Below are 16,942 nucleotides of genomic sequence, written 5' to 3'. Positions count from 1 at the left end.
AGGAAACGACAGCCTGCGTAGGTTGGGTTATGCTACACTTTCCTTTTGTAAATGAGAATAGGAGAGGAGGGATAAAATTGGAGATGTAAAGTGAAGAATACAAGTGGCCAACCCATATATCGAACAAGTCAACGCGTAGTCGCAGAGTCATGTTCCAACTTTTTACGCGTCAATCGGGGGGAAAACCACCGCCGGTTGACGTCAACCGTGCACGGTTCGTCCCTCCACCTATCACGTCCGGTGCATTCGATAGTAAAGTAGCAAGGGATCGTCTTCTCATATAGCCTGCTCATCTGATTGAGACAGTACTGCAACAATGCTGAAACGCTCATGACACTCGCTCAGATCTCTTTCCTTTGCTAGACCCAGACCTAGTCTACGAATCATCACATCAAGCACACACTCACGCTCCTTTACCACAATGGACGACCGACTCGCTTTTCTCCGACAGACAACTACGACTAGCTCATTCCCTTTACCCTGCTCATTCAAAGACAAGAGTGGGGAGGTAGAGCTCAACTACTGGCCTGCTCAACGAGGTACCAGCTCACCACCAAGTCACCTCATCCTCTTCATCCTAGGTAAGCCATGTTCAATCTTATCCTCTCTATCACTTAGCATTACTGACCCAGTCGCAATGTACCAGGCAACCCCGGTCTACTAGGCTACTACCCCCCTTTCTTAACCCACCTCCAATCCCTCCTCCCTCCCTCGTACGCCATCCTAGCCACATCCCACATAGGTCATTCAACCACCATCCCCTCTCCCAAAGATCCATTGGACTTACCCCAACAACTAGAATCCAAAATCGAACTTGTTCAATCCCTGCGAACCTACCTCGACGGATGGTCCACCGAGGATGGCAATACCTCCTCCGATAAGCCCAAATTGAGTCTGATGGGTCACTCGGTTGGTGCGTGGCTGACTTGCGAAGTTATGAAGCAAGTCAATACCAGTCCCAATGAGCAAGAATGGCCAGTCGAAAGTGGGCTTCTGTTGTTTCCTACCTTGGGGTGGATAAGTAATACATGGAATGGATGGACGTTATGGGTGAGCTATCACCTTCTCCATTTCAGCTACATCGTCATCGTCATAATGCCATACAATATCAGCTGATAAGTTGTAATGACTGTATTAGCCAATATTCCACCGCCCCTTCAAACCCCTCTTACCCCTCCTTTCACCCCTCATCCGCCCCCTACTCCCTTACACATCCCTACCGCCCACCTCGGTGTCCCTCGTAAATTCATCGGAAGTGATCAAACACGTCTTACACCTCTCAAGATCGGAGATGGACCTGATAAGAGATCCGGATTTAGAGTGGTTCAAATTGCAGAATACACGAGAGCATGGGGGTGGGAAGGGGCTATACGGAGTTTGGGCAAAAGGGAACCTTGATGGTTGGGTTGGGAGGGATGGACCGTTGGTACAAGATGCGCTGGGTGGGGAGGAGGGTGGGAGAGTGAAGGTGTTAGATGGGGTTCCACACGCATTTTGTTTGAGTGAGTTAACGCTTTTTCCACATGAGTGTGATTGATCCGCTCAGCTCAGCCCTACCTGATTGTCTCACGAGTACTCCAGGAGTGAGCTGATACCCTATGTTTCACAGCACAAGAGAACTCCGAACTCGTAGCTGAAGCCGTCGCCAGCTGGTTAAACCCCACATCATCCCACAAACCCATCGAATCTCCTTCAACGCATCCGAAAGAACCTCTCGGAGCAAACGTGATGCCGATGTAAGATTACGAATATAGGCCAGAAGGGAGAGAAGAATATCAGGAGTAAAACGATCCTTCCTGGATCATGTCTCATTGTGTTGGATATTAGCTCCGTAAGATACGAGATGGTCATTCACTGCATGAGAATGAGCATTAGATAGTAGAATGCACTGATTATGCCAAGTAGATTATACCCATAAACCTCGCACAAGACCATGAAGATGCGAAGTCCTTTTTGGAAGACGTCCTTTCATTTCGTGCCCACATGAGATGTCCTTTCATTCCACAGTCCTTTCACGAGGTCCGGACGATGAACGACTCGTGACGATCGTTTCTGGTCCCGGTAGTGCTTGTAGAAGTCAGAGCTCGGGATTGATTCACACCCAAACACAAAAATCCATCTCAATCCCAATTCGATACCACAAAGGCACAATTTCCTCTCGTATTATTCGGATTTCCCAAAAATGTCACCTGAACCACTCCCATAATGTCTATCTCTCTCCCCAGCTCACAGATTGTTATCCTCACATCGTACCCATTCAATACAGCCTCTTCGAGCATCACTGATGTACCTCAAGACCAGTCATCAAACTCAAGGCAAGGCCCTCCGATAGAGCATTCTCGAAGTAATGAGCAGGTCGGGGCATATCAGAAGGATCATATAGAGGCAGGGGATGGTTCAGGACACCTTCGATCTTTCATGGGGAGAACAATCTCCACGAATCATGTGTTCTCCAATGAGCATCGGCTTCGTACATTCAGTATCTCCTCGAAAGGGCTGATACACACTTTCAGGATCTTTAATCCAGTCATTACGTTTCTGAAAGCTCTGTTTCGACTTACGGGATGGAGAATTATGAGGGTTATATGTATGTCCCTTGTGAGAACCGTCGACTATATGGTTCAATAAGATTCCGTGTGGTGTGAAGCAGCGGGCACCTGTCAGCTCGGACAGTATCATCGACATGTATCTTTGTACAAGCTATCTCCGGCAAAGATATAACACAAAGAAAATACCTGATCTATCGATATACTGTATCAACGATATTCACAACCATAGTCTCCATAGTGAATCCTCTGTCCTTCATCAGAACCCCTCTGAATGTCCACAACATTCACACTTCTCAGCTTCAGACCAGACGATAATGTTCAGTCTATCCTCATTGAAAGTAGGATACTTCGCCATAAACTCATCTTTCCATCTTTCCCATTTGGCCAAAACACCATGCTCATCTTCCTCCATAAACTTTCTCGGTAAGATCAATTCCCAAATATCGTCCTCATTGTACAATGCTCCGTCCATAGTCCTGAATCTTGCGATCCTACAATATTCACCGATAAGTACTCCAACTGGGTATGTCGTCCCACATCATGAGTATTTTGAGGACAGAACCACAATGGTTCCGCCGCAGAGTGATGATCGAGAGTACAATCCTCCAAAACAATTCTCGTACGCTTGCTCCTGTGAGAATAAAAGCGGTTGAATGCCAGAGGTCCTGCTCGTCGGTTGTGCAAGGTGATATCAGATGGTGACCAACCGGATAGAGAGGTGGTATTGAGCTGAAGGAACGATATCACCGCCTGATCGATCTTGAACGTCATATTACTGAAACTCCTCTTGAGGTCTTCCTCTTTGTTCGCCCATTCCGATGATGATAAGATGTTCTTCAGATGACCGATCCTGTCATTGAGGAATGGCGGATATTGATCTAGATGTAACTTCGGATAAGTCATACACAGTTGATCAGGAGATGACGCATTAATCAGACCATTTACGAAAGGACGTTTCTCAAAATTGCTCTTCTGGTATCTATCACTCCATTCTGCCAGTTCTCGGATTGCTTGACCAGTGACGATAATTGTTCTGACATGAAGTAGCAGTCTGTCTTCTAACGGTGATACTGAAGAGAGCCTGGACCACGTTTTGAAATCCTGAGATACCAATCTCGAAGGGATAGAGGCGATGATGAGTGTTCTGACGTGTGAGAGAAGTACGAGCTTGCGACGGTGTGATTTGAACGATGGGTATCGATGGTTCACGTATCCCAGTTGGGATAACTGGTCTGATCATCTAGCTCGTCTTCCTCTTCTACCGTAGCGTAAGGATAAGTAATTGTGGATGGCGGGGGATCTCTCATACCCCAATATTCGATCCACATCCACAACAACGATCTTGATCCTTTGCCTTGTCTGACCCTCACTGCCCTTCCCTCTCTTGGCGTATTCGCTAATCCCCTGAATACCTTCTCGGCGTTGTTTCCGGTGATGGTCAGATCGTGATATAGGAAGGCGATGCGTGGTCGTAAGTCGAACTTGAAGTTTGGATTAATCGATATAACGTCAGCTTATCAGAGTGAGAGGCGATCTGTCGAATGATATCTGGAGGGAATATACATTCTCCCCCGGAGCCATGTTGGAGGTACTTGTTGAAAGCGGTCTTGGAGCGTCGAAAAAAGTGTAAGATATGTGGTATGCTGAAGACGAGGAGGATGAGCCAAAAGGTCGTGAGGATGTATTAACAGATGGAGAGGAGTTTGGAGCTTGAGCAGTCGAAGCAATGGGTTCTAGTACATCCATCGTCATCGGAAGAGGAGGAGTTGGCTGGTGTATTACAAGTAGCTATTCAAAAGGTACCCCACCTTGGTAATTTGAATTTGGAGATGAAGATGAGGGGAGATGCGGACCCTTGTGAATGTTGCGGTGGGAAGTGAACAGGTAACCGTTTACATTCGCTACCGTAACATGGAAGTTGTATATACAGTATCTGATATTTTCTATCTCAACCTATGCCATCCTAATGAATATGAAGAAAGTCCTCACCCCTCGCAAGTCCTACTTATTCCCACAACAAACACAAGATTCCGCTCCTCCATTTGATCTCATCTCCACATTGAGCATATTCCAGATAGGACACTTTGCTCTCATCTCATCTTCGATACCTTTCCACCCACTCCCATTCCTCTGATCTTCTTCGCCCTCGACTTCAGGCGGAGCTATGAATTCCCACCCCCGACCTTTCCCAGACCCGATTTCAGCTAGTACCGCAGTATTCCCGTTCTTCTTGGCAATCGTGATACCAATGTTCAGCTTGAACGCCAGCTCCCTCAATCGACAGATCCTAGTATTCCTAGTAGTATGCCGAGGGCATTTCTGCCGTCTTGAAGGAACGTTGTACTCCGCCGAAGTGGGATCGCATTCGCAAGTAGAGCAGAAGAACCTGATTCGTCCAGGATTACCGAGAGGGATCGAACCATTCCTGAAATTATGTATCGTGATTGACTTAAAACCTTTCTTATTGATTCCTATCCCATGTTGGACCACCAGATCTAAACATGAAGCGATTGATTTGAATCTTTTCCTCATCTCTTTTGGCCATGCCTTGATCCCTTCTTCCCTGAGATATCGATCAGTCGCCAGCATGTATCGCTGGATCTGCTTCCTCGCGCTTTTCCCATCGAATTGGGGAAACTCCAGACATACATGTTCGGGGGACAGGACATCGAATAGTGGATGAGGCTGGTGTGGCCGGGTGCTCGAATCGAGGAATAACGCAATGTCCCATACTACTTCCGACCTCACGCAGAGGACATTCAACTGACAGAATATCTTGGGAGAATCGGCATTGGAATTCTACTACATCCTTGCAAGTCGGTTGTGATGTGTCGTGAAGGGAGTGATTCGACGGTGGGATGTCGGGTATAAGAGAGTAATTTGAGTTTCCGCTGATGGGATCGTTCAGTGGGGTATGGATAGGGGAAGGGAGGGAGGTGATCGTTCTCGTTCGTATCGGGTTGATCTAATGCAACGTGAGGAAAAAATATCCATATGCCCTGTCCATCGGATCCTTCGCCTCATCTTGATGGGTGGGAGGGAGAGATGCAGAGATACACGATTTGTATACCCTCAATTCACGCGGGGTCCTTGCCAAGCCTCTGAAAAGACTGGGTGAGTTCTTGGTGGTTATGGCTATCTCCCTGTACAGGAGGGGGAGGCAATTTGGTAGCATTCTGAAGAGACCAGTAGGAGGTTGAAGAGAGTTGACTTGTTGGAGAAGGATGAGATAGTGTGGAGGTCGATGGTCGGTAGATGGATTGTACTACATTTTGAGCGGTCCTCTGTGATGTGGAAGTAAGAGTATCGCGTGGTTGAGGAGATGTCGAAGTCGAACCATACCAGTGGCAAGAGGAGAGTGTGGAGGATGGCAAGTCTCAACATGGTCTTCCGATTCAAGGTATGGTATCGGGTGCAAGGTGACGTCAATTGGGAGGGGAGGATAACACTTTGTGGAAACCTGTCTTGATACTGGTTGATTGTGAATTTGTCGAGGGAATGATACTGTACATATATGGTGAAGGTCATGAAAATGATAGCACGCGTAGTAGCCGTGTCGAGTGTTTACTAATCGTGGTACCTTTGCGATTGGGAACGATCAAAGATCAGTGCGAAAGGAGGTACATTGAGTAAACACAAGGTAAACACGACCAAAGCACATGTAACACACCTATACTAAACACGAGACCAACTGACTTGTGAGTATCTCTTGAATTATCTGACATGTATCCCGACTCAGTTCTTGAGATATTCAGTCCTCGTTCTCGTTCTCGTTCTCATCCCATCCCATCCACTCATACTCATCAGCTGAACATCCAGCTTTAGCTCCCGTGAAGACCTTAGCATCATGCTTGGCATCGTCATATTCAGGTCAATCCTGCATCCTTTCCTATTCCCATTAATATGGTACGGTGTGGAATTATCCTTCGTCAGTCCATTATCCATTCTACATACCCCTATCACCTCTCACCTATTCATGAAAGTTGCTGATGTTCTCTCTGTTCTAGTTATCGCAATGCCCACCCTGTCCAGCTCGGACCCTCCACCTCCCCTCGGAAGTACTCAAGAACATCTCATCCTTCTCTGACCAGATCACCCTCCACTCCCTTATCCAAGTCTCATGGAGAACTTACGACGTCTCTTCGCCCTACCTGTATCATCGACTCACCATCACTCGAGAAAATGCAAAAAAGGTATTCAGGGGTTTAGCTAGGAGTCCACCTTCTGTTAGGACTTACAGGAAAAAGTCGTCGGTTGGGGATGAACACAAAGGCCGAGAGGGGATGAAGGACAGCGAGAGGGACATAATGGATATACCATTTGGTATATTCCCTCCAGGCGTCACTATGGACTCCGAGGATGAGGACGAGGATCAGAATCAAGAAGGACTTAAACCTGAACGGAGTACCACCACATTCGATTATCCGACTAGAAGATCTCACGAACGAAAAGCCCTGCTGCTTTCGCACGTCAGACACCTCACTATCACTTCGTTACCTTCCAAACACATCTCAGAAGACTTCAAAGCACACCGAGGTCTTCTTTACGACAAGAACAAGAGGTTCCCTTTCATTTTCGATAAGGTGGATACCCTGATTGACCGATCAGGCGGTGTTAGACGTACAAACTTGGCTGGACCGCCATGAGGACAGTGTGTACTCTATATCATGTCATCCCTTCTTCTCGACTCTCTGTCAAGCGATGAAACCAAGATATCTCTGCATCACTTATCCCTGGATCGACCAAGCTCATTCCTCGGAGTATGTCAATTCGAGAATGAACTTGCAAAGAGGGTATCTGAACAGAGAACTAGGGACCAAGGTGAAGAGGGAACTGACCCGCCGATTCAAAAGGACCTGTGTGGCTTTAGGCAGACATATTCATGGATCGCTGATACCCTGCTCTAGAAAGACCCTTGAGGAGGTTACCCTTCATAATTTTAGGATTGGCAGCATCCCAACTACCAGTGCCTTCACTAGAGTGTTCTTCAACGATTGTACTTGCGATCCCACCCTTCCTCCGGACATCCGAAAGAGGTCAAATGCCTTCAACATACCACTAGAGCAGGTCGGCTCCTGCAGTTGGCAGAGATTGGGAGACCCAGGAGAAAGAGGGTAGATGGGAAATGGGTTCCATATACTGTTCCTCATCGCATTTCTCTCTTTGTCCACCCAATTCAACCTTCATATCCGTTGTCTCGAATCATATTCTGGTAGTGGAACAAACCATCGAATATAGGATCTCACCGGGTCTTTATTCCCCTTCAAATCAGACTTCAGACTTCCGCCTTTTAATTCCGACCTCTTGCCGAACGTCATCAGGAAGAATGAACTGCATATCTTACTGCACACGATTCCTGAACAGATATCTGTGAGTGTTCCTCGTTCGTTCCCTATGATGCACCCTCAATAGCAAAGCCCATCTGATCACCTGTTCTCGATAAAGACGCGAGTGGGAGCTGACATGAGATTTCTCAGATTATTTGAGAATCCTTCATCCAGCTGACTCCCTCCGTTTCTACAGTCGAACATCTCCCCTTCATCCCAAAATCACTTCCCTCGTCGGCACAACCTATTTGTCCCGCAAAATCTTCATCACCGATCGAGGAACCACTGCCACCTCGGCTTGATCCAGAATCAGAAATTTCACCTCAGCATGAGATTACCACTTGAGGTCATCTGGCAAATCGCCGCTCAATCCCACAAATCAGTTCTCATCTCATTCATGCGAGTATCGAGAGAACTTCACACCATCGCTGGACCGATATTATACCGCACGATCTACATCTCCCGAAAGACTGCATCTAGACTCTTAGAAGGGATGATCAGATGTGATGTACAGTTCAAAGTGGGCGATATAGTAGGAGGCAGCTTCTCTGCATCGCCGTGCACCTCTCAAATGCCTAAGTGGATACTACAGCCCGAACCCAACGAATCGGCGCACATGCCTTACGATGGCGATTGGCATGCTACGGTCGTCAACGAATTGCAATCCCGATATAGTACCTTTGACAAAAGGTTTTCTAGAAAATCGAAACTGTTGAACTACTGCAAGAAGTTGGTCTTCGTCGATCTGCCTACAAAGGCGTTCTGGCAAGATATCTTTCAGCTTGTTTTCTTCAACGGTGGAATCGATACCAAAATCCCTCAAGCCATTTTCAAGAATGTTCGAGATATCTGTATAATGTCGTATCTAGTTTGGAACTTAGTGATCTGGGAAGAACGCTCATCTATAGATTTGGACGATCACCCCTTCTTCACCCTAATCTTCACCCTAATATATCAGATGACCAACCCCGAGAATATCTGCATCTCCCTTCCCCTAATTGGACTACAAGAATTCGATGAATACTCGTCGGCTTTGTGGTCTTCAAGTTCCGATACCGTATGGACATACCGTAAAATCAAAAGCAAATTTGCCTATATGGTATCTGGCATCTACCAAGTAGTCGTCTGTTTGGAGCTTGAACCGCAAAAAACCGCCTCGACCTTGTCGATGCATGCAGCCTCTGTCGATAAATTGTATGAATATTCTCTGCAAACGCCCAAGAAGCGAATCTTCGTACGGCATTGTGCTTGTGGTACTCCATGGCGAGAGGAAGACTGCTTTCAACATTTACCTCAAGGAGAAATCCTATCGAAAATTCATTGTCAAGTAAGGGAAGATATCAATCGGATACGTGACGATATGGAAGGGGAAGACACGGAAATACTCTTTGAGCAAGACGAGCTCCATCAAGAAGGAGACCACAGACAATCGACAGAGTTCATCTTGGACAGTCGTATTGGGAGGATACAAGATGGTCCGACCACCATGTATCAACAAAAGATCGAGTTACCCAAGGATATGGTTGGGACATTTCAAGCTACGATCACATGCTGGAGCATCGCAGAAGATTGTGTATGCTGCGGGGGGAAATGGATAGATGAGGCATAAGGTCTCTTGATCTTACCTTTTGGCAGTTGTACTATGGCGCAAGTGCATCCCATCGTTGCCCGAAAGTCATTCACCGCCTGTTACAACACATTCCAGACCTGTTATCAGATGAATCGCTCCTTCCGTTTGTACCTTTACGATTGCTCTTTACAAAGCTCCATTAGGTGAGCTGATTTGATTGTGATTGTAGGCAATACTTGATGTGTTATACTACCTACGTCGTAATGTATTTCTCGAGCGTGCAGCTCTCAAGTTACTTACAGATGGCGCATCTGACAGCAGCGAAGCAATCTATTCCCACAATCCCTTCAATTCATCTTTCTATACGATCCTTCCATCTAACAACCATTCTCCAAAAATGGTAAAATTCAAAAACCTCCACCTTCACCTTTTTGCCCCCTCTTTTTTTCGGTCAACCGAATCCGATCAAAGGATGTCTCAAATATCTCCGGTTCATTTTTCACTCTAGTCTGGACTTTTACCCTGATGTCTCGTGATCCATTTCTTGATAAGTTCAATCTCCGCACAGTCTTTTCACCCTTTATGGCATTTAACCCGGATTAGTCAACTCCAGTCAAGCCATCCACGTGGTTTTGATCCGGAATATATATATATACCCTACCACACAGACCCATTTTTCAATTTTCTTCGTCGCGTCTCTCTCTGTTTTTACTTTTCTTCTCTTCTTCTATTCCTGAATATCTCATTAAACCTCATTACCACACGTACAACAAAAAATCAATTCAATTGATACACCACATTCATACATACATACAACACATTCCTCAACATCCTCGCAATATGACTCACGCACCTTTTGGTCTCTTCAACACCAACAACAGCAACAACGCTATGCCTTCTAGTTCTAGCTTCAAGGTCAAGAGGAAGAGGATGTCCTGGGGTATGGACGAGGAAGAGGCTTCAAAGGTGAGTTTGATCCTTCCTTCCTTTCTTCATGCTCCTTCTTCACTTAGCATATGACATTTCACCTGTCTATCTTCGTCCCATAAGCATCCGTTTGTATGTAAATCATGCATCTGCTAATACCCATATGCCCGCACAGCACATGAGAGTCCGTTCACCAACCATGCAAAACTCCTATCAACTCCCCGAGTTGATGACGGACCACTCCAACTCCGCTTCGGACGACGACCAAATGATGGACACAGATATGGACATGGATAACGATAACGACTGTCATATGGCTATGGGTCATTCGAGCCTCAATGCCCATTCTCACCAGGAACAATCGCACAGAAACAACGATTCGGACAATTACGTCTACTCGTCAGGTGGGAGTGGTGGGTTCCTCTTTGGCCCTGGGGCGGAGGAGGACGAGCTGGAGTATGAGATGGAGATGATGGATGATATGGGTGCGAGTCAGATGAAAGGTGGGTGTTGCACTTTATCAGTTTTGACGAACTTCATCATGAAATCATGGTCAGATGCAAAGCTGATAGCGAGTGTATTCTGTCGAAGCAGCCTTCCCATCTCTCACACCTCACCCCAACCCACATCACTTTTCCAACGCCTCTCTCTCCTCACACCACCAACATATCCCCTCCAATACCAACTTCAGACCTACCTCCCCTCTCGCAGCTCAAGCATTCTCGCAATCCCTCCCCGCACCTCGAAACGGTTTACTCCAACCCTCTTACAACGGTCCGCTGCCTACCAACGCAAGTGAGATTGAAAAGGCAAGAAATCTTCATGGTCCACACTGTAAATCGATTCCCAAGTTGGTGATGTCGGAATATCCCGACGCTACGACGGGAAGACGAAGTATGTGGAGCGTCTGTGGTGATTGCGGGGCTTGTGAGATGGCTCAATAGGGGAGACCACGAAGAGCCAGCAGAAAGGGAAGAGAGGAAGATGTTTGAGAATCAAAATCAAAGTCAAAATCGGTCATTCATCTAAAACAAAGTTATCATTTATCATTTCGTTTCTCAAAGTCATCACAAACAGATCGTAACTTTCTATTCTCCTGGTGAGATGTTAGTGGATCATTCTTCGGATGTTGTAGTTCCAGTTGTAGTGTTATGGTAGGTATGAAATTCTGCCCTTATTTTATCATTTTCGTATCTTCTCGTTATTTCGTTCAATTCGTTGTTATAGTCAGTGTCAGTGTCTGGTCAAAAAACATGAGAAAATCATTTCGCTGCTGTTATCAAAACATTTCAAATTGTTAGGGGGGAAACATTTCGTAGTTTAAAATCATCATGCAACATATGTGTTTATACATGATCTTACATACAAGCTTCGGTGTGGTATATACAGTATACTGGGTATAATCGACTCGGTGAGATGCAGATGGCGGATATCTCAGATATGGGAGCTGATTTGGGGAATCGTGAAGAAGAGTGATATTACTGAAGACAAGTCAGAATAACACATCGTAAGCTTCCTTTTTCCTCCATCTGCACCCGCAGAAACATAGCGAACAACACTCACCCTGACAACGCTCATTGACCCTTCATCTCCTCCTCAACACCTTTCAGAAACTCCTCAGCATTCACCCCATCATCTCCCTCTCCCTCTGTTCCCGCATCATCATCTTCCTCCATATCCTCATCCTCACCCCCCTGTCCAGGAATGATCGTCTCCCTCCCCTCCTTCTCTATAAACCTAAATCTACCCGCTTTGCTCAACCTCCTCAGAGACTCTTCCTGCTCCTGCTCCGCCACGGCATTCTGAGCCTGTTGAGCTGCGAGCTGGGCGGCGGAGGTTGGTGGAAGATGCTGTGAGCGCGGGAGAGAGGATTTGATGAATCGGTGGGCGGCGGATTGATCTATCTTATTACGGCCTGATTACGGGTATATGTGTATCAGCTTAGTGTCTCTAGAGAAGGGCAACAATGGTACGTACGAGTATCGGGTTCTTCAATGGATTTGATCTTGGTGTAGTACGTTTTTATACGATCCTGCGAGTCGGTATGAGATCAGTATAAGATCCGTCTATCTCTCAATACTTCTTCATGCCAGCCATCTTGGGCTTCTGCAATGGACATTTGTACGGAAGGGAGATGGTTGTATGTAGAAATCACTCACAAGTTCACCCGTCACCTCATGTTTCTCCGGATCGACACCCTTCAACTTGAGATAAACTAGTTATATGAACCATTCATCAGCTTGAATCCTGCTCACTTCTACACTTGGCTGAACAGACAAGTCAGCGCATCGACGGTTCACTCACTCCATATCAGGTCATTGACAGTATACGAAACCAGCACATCCATCTTCGCCCTATCCATCATTGAGAGCTTCTCCACCTTCTCGGACCAGGTTGAAGAACCCTCATTTTCTAATAACGACTCTAGGGAATTTTCGACGGTCGATAAGGAAGAGATGAGGGTTTCCAGGGTGGTTTTGGGGTCGGAGTCGATCGAGTCGGACATGTTGCTTGGATGGAGGGCGAACTGGTTCTCTGCTGACGATGAGGAGCTTTGAGTGGTTGATGTTAGTATAGCCCATATTGGACTCTACTCATTATCTCTTTGCGCTGGTGGGTGGACGATGTACACAACTTTTCTGGGTTATCTTCCTCCACCATATGACAAGTCACGTGATCCCACAACCACCCGATCGCTTTCTCTCTCTCTTCCCCTTTCGAGAAAATAAATTTCTGACAAAAGGATGGTACATAAGACTGGGCCGCATGCAAGTTCCTGCATGATGCGCTAGGGGGATGAATCACAGGATGAAGATGAAAGGGACGTGTGGCTGCTGTCATGGCTGTTCAGAGTGAATGATACCTATCTCTCGGTAGTTCCCAGAAAGTGGCGTGGCACACTTGTGTATAATAGTAACAGACCCGGATCGCTCGTGTGACTGATACTTCGTTGCAATGAGGAGTGGGTCAGACATATTATATCAGGGTAACAGGTCCACAATTCTAGCTTACCAGGGGATGCGAAAGCTCAGCTACAAAACAAGGTATTCACCTAGATACCCTTTCGATTGAGGCTGTACTGTATTGTAATTGCCTTCCTTTGTATTCTGGACCGGCTTCAAGGCTAAAAGATTCCCTTCACACAAAGGATCTCTCGACGAGTGAGTCGACAACCATCTCGAATCGACAATCATCTCGAGTCGACTTCAACCTTGGAGGAACAGTACCGATAGAATCATTCGTTATATTATAATAGTCCCTTTGCGTGCTCGGCCCGACCTTTCCAGCGAGAGATCGACTATACATCATTTGCAGATTCCCTCTACCGTCATTGCTCTTTTTGATCATTGAAGTACTCTTTGCCAGCTGAGTATGACCATGCAAAGCCACACGATGATGTCGAAGGACGTCGAAAAGTCCCATTCCAGTATCCAGTTCAACAATGAACTATTCGTAAGTGCGATCACTCCCGTATCGAGTGATCCCACGCCCACCAATGTTGATGTATCATGGCAGTACTCCGTCGGAGATATCGAATACTTCTCCCCCACCCATCAACCAGCCAAACATCTCCCGCTACCCTCGTCCGTCCCTACCGAAGAGGAATATCAACCCATCTGCTTGATTTGGATTCCCATCCCAGAAGATGGACAACTCACCAAACACATGACGAGAGCAATGGTCCGCTCGTACCTCTCTGAAGACGATGTACTGAGTAAAGCGTGGTTGCAAAGCATCTTCGTCATTCCTTCCTACCAAGGTGACCAGAAGGATCTCAAACTCAATATCCAGGTGGGAGCTGTTGAATATCTCATTGAGAAGATGGGAACTACCCATCTGTTCTTGGATGAGCGATTCAACTTCAACCCCGAAGATTCTAAAGGTAACACCCATATCACCTCGATGAAACTCTCCGCCCTGAACAGAGCAGCAGGACCCTACCTCGCCAGACACAGCGACTCTCAACTCGACTTCTACCCCGTCTACAGGCTTTATTCAGATACCTACCACGCCTTTATTAATGGGATTTATCCCCTGGATGCTAAGGGGAGGGGAAGGTACAAAACCCTCAATAAGACTGATGGGCTGGGGAGGACGATTATACCTGTTCCGTCGAGGTTATATGGATGGGGCAGTGGGGGGAAATTGAAAGGGTATAGAGTATCTGTGAAAGGCATGTCGTTGCCCCCGGTTGGCGTTCAATCCTCGTGGTATACCATGTCATATGGTGTTATTATAAGTACTGATATCGTTCGATGGATGGAGCAGATATATTCGACATCCTTGGCGTACCTACCGGCGCGGGCAGCAAGGTATATCTAGAGATGCGCAGGGAGGTCGAGGATACTGCGTCGTGTATTCAACGTCTGATTGAACAGGGCGCAGTGATTGTAGGTAAAGTCAAGACAAATCAGTATGTCACACTCTGCCATTGTTCGGCTGCCTCGTAAGGGCACAACTGATTAGGAATGATGTGAGATAGATTCGCAGTTACCGGGAATAGTGTGAGTCGTCAGATCCTGCGTATTCACCCTCTTCCCGACGAGCTGATTGGATTACTTATATTTCTACGTGAAGATCGAACACTCGCCTGATATCTTATAGTAAGTCCAAAGACCTTGGCGAGTCATTATAACATCTACAATTATCAGAGTGAGTCTCCGATACTGACCTGAATCTGAACTACGTTGCAGTCCCTACTCCCCACGAGGAGACGGGTATCAATCTGTCAGTGGGACTTCTTCTGGATCGGCCAGTTCGATGGCGGGGTACGACTGGTTGGATATCTCAGTTGCATCAGATACAGGAGGTGAGCACTTTCCCGATACGTGAATCAACCGCTTGGTTCTTCAGCTACAGCATGTTGATTGTTGTGGCTGAAACACTCGTATGGCATGGATCAGGATCAATTCGACATCCCGCCTCTATTGTCGGACTGTACGGTAACAAGGTAAATATGCTCATCATCAGATTAGACCTAATCCCCCTTGTCTGAAGTGTTAATCTCGTATTGATCTGTGTTCCTAGCCTACCATGGGTGTCTTCCCCCTCGATGGGGTAATACCAATGTCCGAATGGTCCGATACAGCCGGTGTTCTAGCTAGAGATCCGGGAATGATGAAATGGGTATTAGAGACTTGGTGAGTGAATCAACCCTAGAACATATCAAGACCATCATCACCGAATGCGACGGCATTCCTTCTTGTGTGAGGGCCTTATAACGCTTAGCACATGATCTTTTGCATGAATGCATAGGTATGCCCACTCTCCAGCCATCAAACCTCATAAATTCCTACCGAAGATCGTGCGAATCCCCGTGGAAGACTTCCAAGATATCCCTCAGAACATCCAAGATCTGATTAACGGGTTCCTCAACTCCCTGAAAGATGTGTTGGGGATGCAGCTTGAGTGGATCGATATCTCCCAAATTCTCGAGAAAGAGGGTAACGGGAAGATACTCTCTCAACATGAGTTTGCAAACGTACTAGAAGAGTGAGTGAATACCGCAATTTGAGATGTGAGATAATACATCAGATCAGGTAGCGTGAAGGAAATACGTCCACATACTGAAATAATTTCATTTGTTCGATAAAGGTCACAATACCAAACATGGGGTCAAGACCTGATCGATCAATATAAGTCCCGAAATGGCGGTAGATTCCCACCTGTCTTCTCTGAGATCCTACAGACCTGGAAGGGTACTCATCATTCTCCTGAGGACCTCAAGGAGATGAAAGAAAGATGGGATATATCTGCGAAGGTATTTAGGGATTTGATAGGTCGTCACAAGAGTTCAATTACTCAGAGCATGTGAGTCGATTCATCCTTTCTGTGTTTGGTTTTATTGTTGTGCCATAATACAGCGATACAGTGGTATGAACATGACCCGCATTGATCTCACGATGTTTTGTGACGTAGCCTCATCGAACCGATCAATATTCATCGGGTACCGATATACAGAGAGAGTAAGCTCAACTTCCTTCGAGAACCACTATCAACCACAAAGAAGTGAGTGATCATCTTCTTCTTCAATCCTCGATCCGGACCTGGCTAGTCCTTCAGTCAAAACGTCGGTGTACTGTGCTGACATCTGATTAGCCCCCTGAGCTTGATTCACCTTTCCTCCATCGCTGGATGTCCGCACTACGTCGTACCTATCGGTCAAGTGCCTTTCAAGTCGCTGGTATCGGACCAAGAGGAGATGCAACCTTTGGGGATGAGTATGATAGGGTATCCGGGGAGCGAGTGAGTTTCTTCAATGTTCTTCCACCTCTGGCTGCAGGGGTAAATTACCTTCTTTGACCGTTGTTCTCCGTTAGTTTCGTGCTTCTGGAAATCATTGAGAAGCTTCGAAAGGTATGTGTTTGCGATTGCTTGACGATTGTCATAGCAAAACTGATCGGGCGATGTTGACAATCGTTTGTAGGCCGGGGTACTCAAGACTGTCAAGACTGGTCAAACAGCATTTTGACTTATACCATCGAGATCAAGTGAGGCACCTTGGCATGCATTTCAATGTATGTTGCTCATCATGCTGTCAGCTTGAACGCTTCTGATAGAGGTCCGAA

At 46.5% G+C, this 16,942-nt stretch overlaps 8 protein-coding genes across 8 annotated transcripts; 5 read left to right on the top strand and 3 right to left on the bottom strand.

Moving 5' to 3' along the window:
* Positions 1-421: 421 nt before the first annotated feature.
* I302_105827 (uncharacterized protein) lies at positions 422-1,740 on the top strand (the record flags this gene model as incomplete). Its single annotated transcript, XM_019191579.1, has 4 exons — positions 422-581; positions 647-1,050; positions 1,139-1,502; positions 1,610-1,740. The coding sequence occupies 4 exons, from the start codon at positions 422-424 to the stop codon at positions 1,738-1,740; spliced, it is 1,059 nt and encodes a 352-aa protein (XP_019046209.1).
* A 1,065-nt stretch (positions 1,741-2,805) lies between these two features.
* On the bottom strand, positions 2,806-4,295 carry I302_105826 (uncharacterized protein; the record flags this gene model as incomplete). Its single annotated transcript, XM_019191578.1, has 4 exons — positions 2,806-3,040; positions 3,115-3,693; positions 3,759-4,030; positions 4,113-4,295. The coding sequence occupies 4 exons, from the start codon at positions 4,293-4,295 to the stop codon at positions 2,806-2,808; spliced, it is 1,269 nt and encodes a 422-aa protein (XP_019046208.1).
* Positions 4,296-4,550: 255 nt separating this feature from the next.
* I302_105825 (uncharacterized protein) lies at positions 4,551-5,081 on the bottom strand (the record flags this gene model as incomplete). The annotated part of the gene is made up of 1 exon (XM_019191577.1): positions 4,551-5,081. One exon carries the CDS (start codon positions 5,079-5,081, stop codon positions 4,551-4,553), a length of 531 nt encoding a protein of 176 aa, XP_019046207.1.
* A 1,315-nt stretch (positions 5,082-6,396) lies between these two features.
* On the top strand, positions 6,397-7,195 carry I302_105824 (uncharacterized protein; the record flags this gene model as incomplete). Its single annotated transcript, XM_019191576.1, has 2 exons — positions 6,397-6,477; positions 6,557-7,195. The coding sequence occupies 2 exons, from the start codon at positions 6,397-6,399 to the stop codon at positions 7,193-7,195; spliced, it is 720 nt and encodes a 239-aa protein (XP_019046206.1).
* Positions 7,196-8,204: 1,009 nt separating this feature from the next.
* On the top strand, positions 8,205-9,485 carry I302_105823 (uncharacterized protein; the record flags this gene model as incomplete). Its single annotated transcript, XM_019191575.1, has 1 exon — positions 8,205-9,485. One exon carries the CDS (start codon positions 8,205-8,207, stop codon positions 9,483-9,485), a length of 1,281 nt encoding a protein of 426 aa, XP_019046205.1.
* An 801-nt stretch (positions 9,486-10,286) lies between these two features.
* On the top strand, positions 10,287-11,317 carry I302_105822 (uncharacterized protein; the record flags this gene model as incomplete). Its single annotated transcript, XM_019191574.1, has 3 exons — positions 10,287-10,412; positions 10,549-10,876; positions 10,968-11,317. The coding sequence occupies 3 exons, from the start codon at positions 10,287-10,289 to the stop codon at positions 11,315-11,317; spliced, it is 804 nt and encodes a 267-aa protein (XP_019046204.1).
* Positions 11,318-11,947: 630 nt separating this feature from the next.
* On the bottom strand, positions 11,948-12,879 carry I302_105821 (uncharacterized protein; the record flags this gene model as incomplete). The annotated part of the gene is made up of 4 exons (XM_019191573.1): positions 11,948-12,288; positions 12,351-12,405; positions 12,533-12,588; positions 12,678-12,879. The coding sequence occupies 4 exons, from the start codon at positions 12,877-12,879 to the stop codon at positions 11,948-11,950; spliced, it is 654 nt and encodes a 217-aa protein (XP_019046203.1).
* An 887-nt stretch (positions 12,880-13,766) lies between these two features.
* On the top strand, positions 13,767-16,845 carry I302_105820 (uncharacterized protein; the record flags this gene model as incomplete). The annotated part of the gene is made up of 14 exons (XM_065870149.1): positions 13,767-13,826; positions 13,890-14,547; positions 14,643-14,787; positions 14,857-14,878; positions 14,952-14,977; positions 15,068-15,183; positions 15,278-15,324; positions 15,402-15,514; positions 15,630-15,866; positions 15,969-16,184; positions 16,293-16,382; positions 16,473-16,619; positions 16,694-16,730; positions 16,801-16,845. 14 exons carry the CDS (start codon positions 13,767-13,769, stop codon positions 16,843-16,845), a joined length of 1,959 nt encoding a protein of 652 aa, XP_065726221.1.
* Between the last annotated feature and the right edge of the window lie 97 nt (positions 16,846-16,942).

Source organism: Kwoniella bestiolae, chromosome 4 (assembly GCF_000512585.2).
Source record: "Kwoniella bestiolae CBS 10118 chromosome 4, complete sequence".
NCBI classification, from domain to species: Eukaryota; Fungi; Basidiomycota; class Tremellomycetes; order Tremellales; family Cryptococcaceae; genus Kwoniella; species Kwoniella bestiolae.
This window is presented reverse-complemented; position numbering and strand designations above follow the sequence as displayed.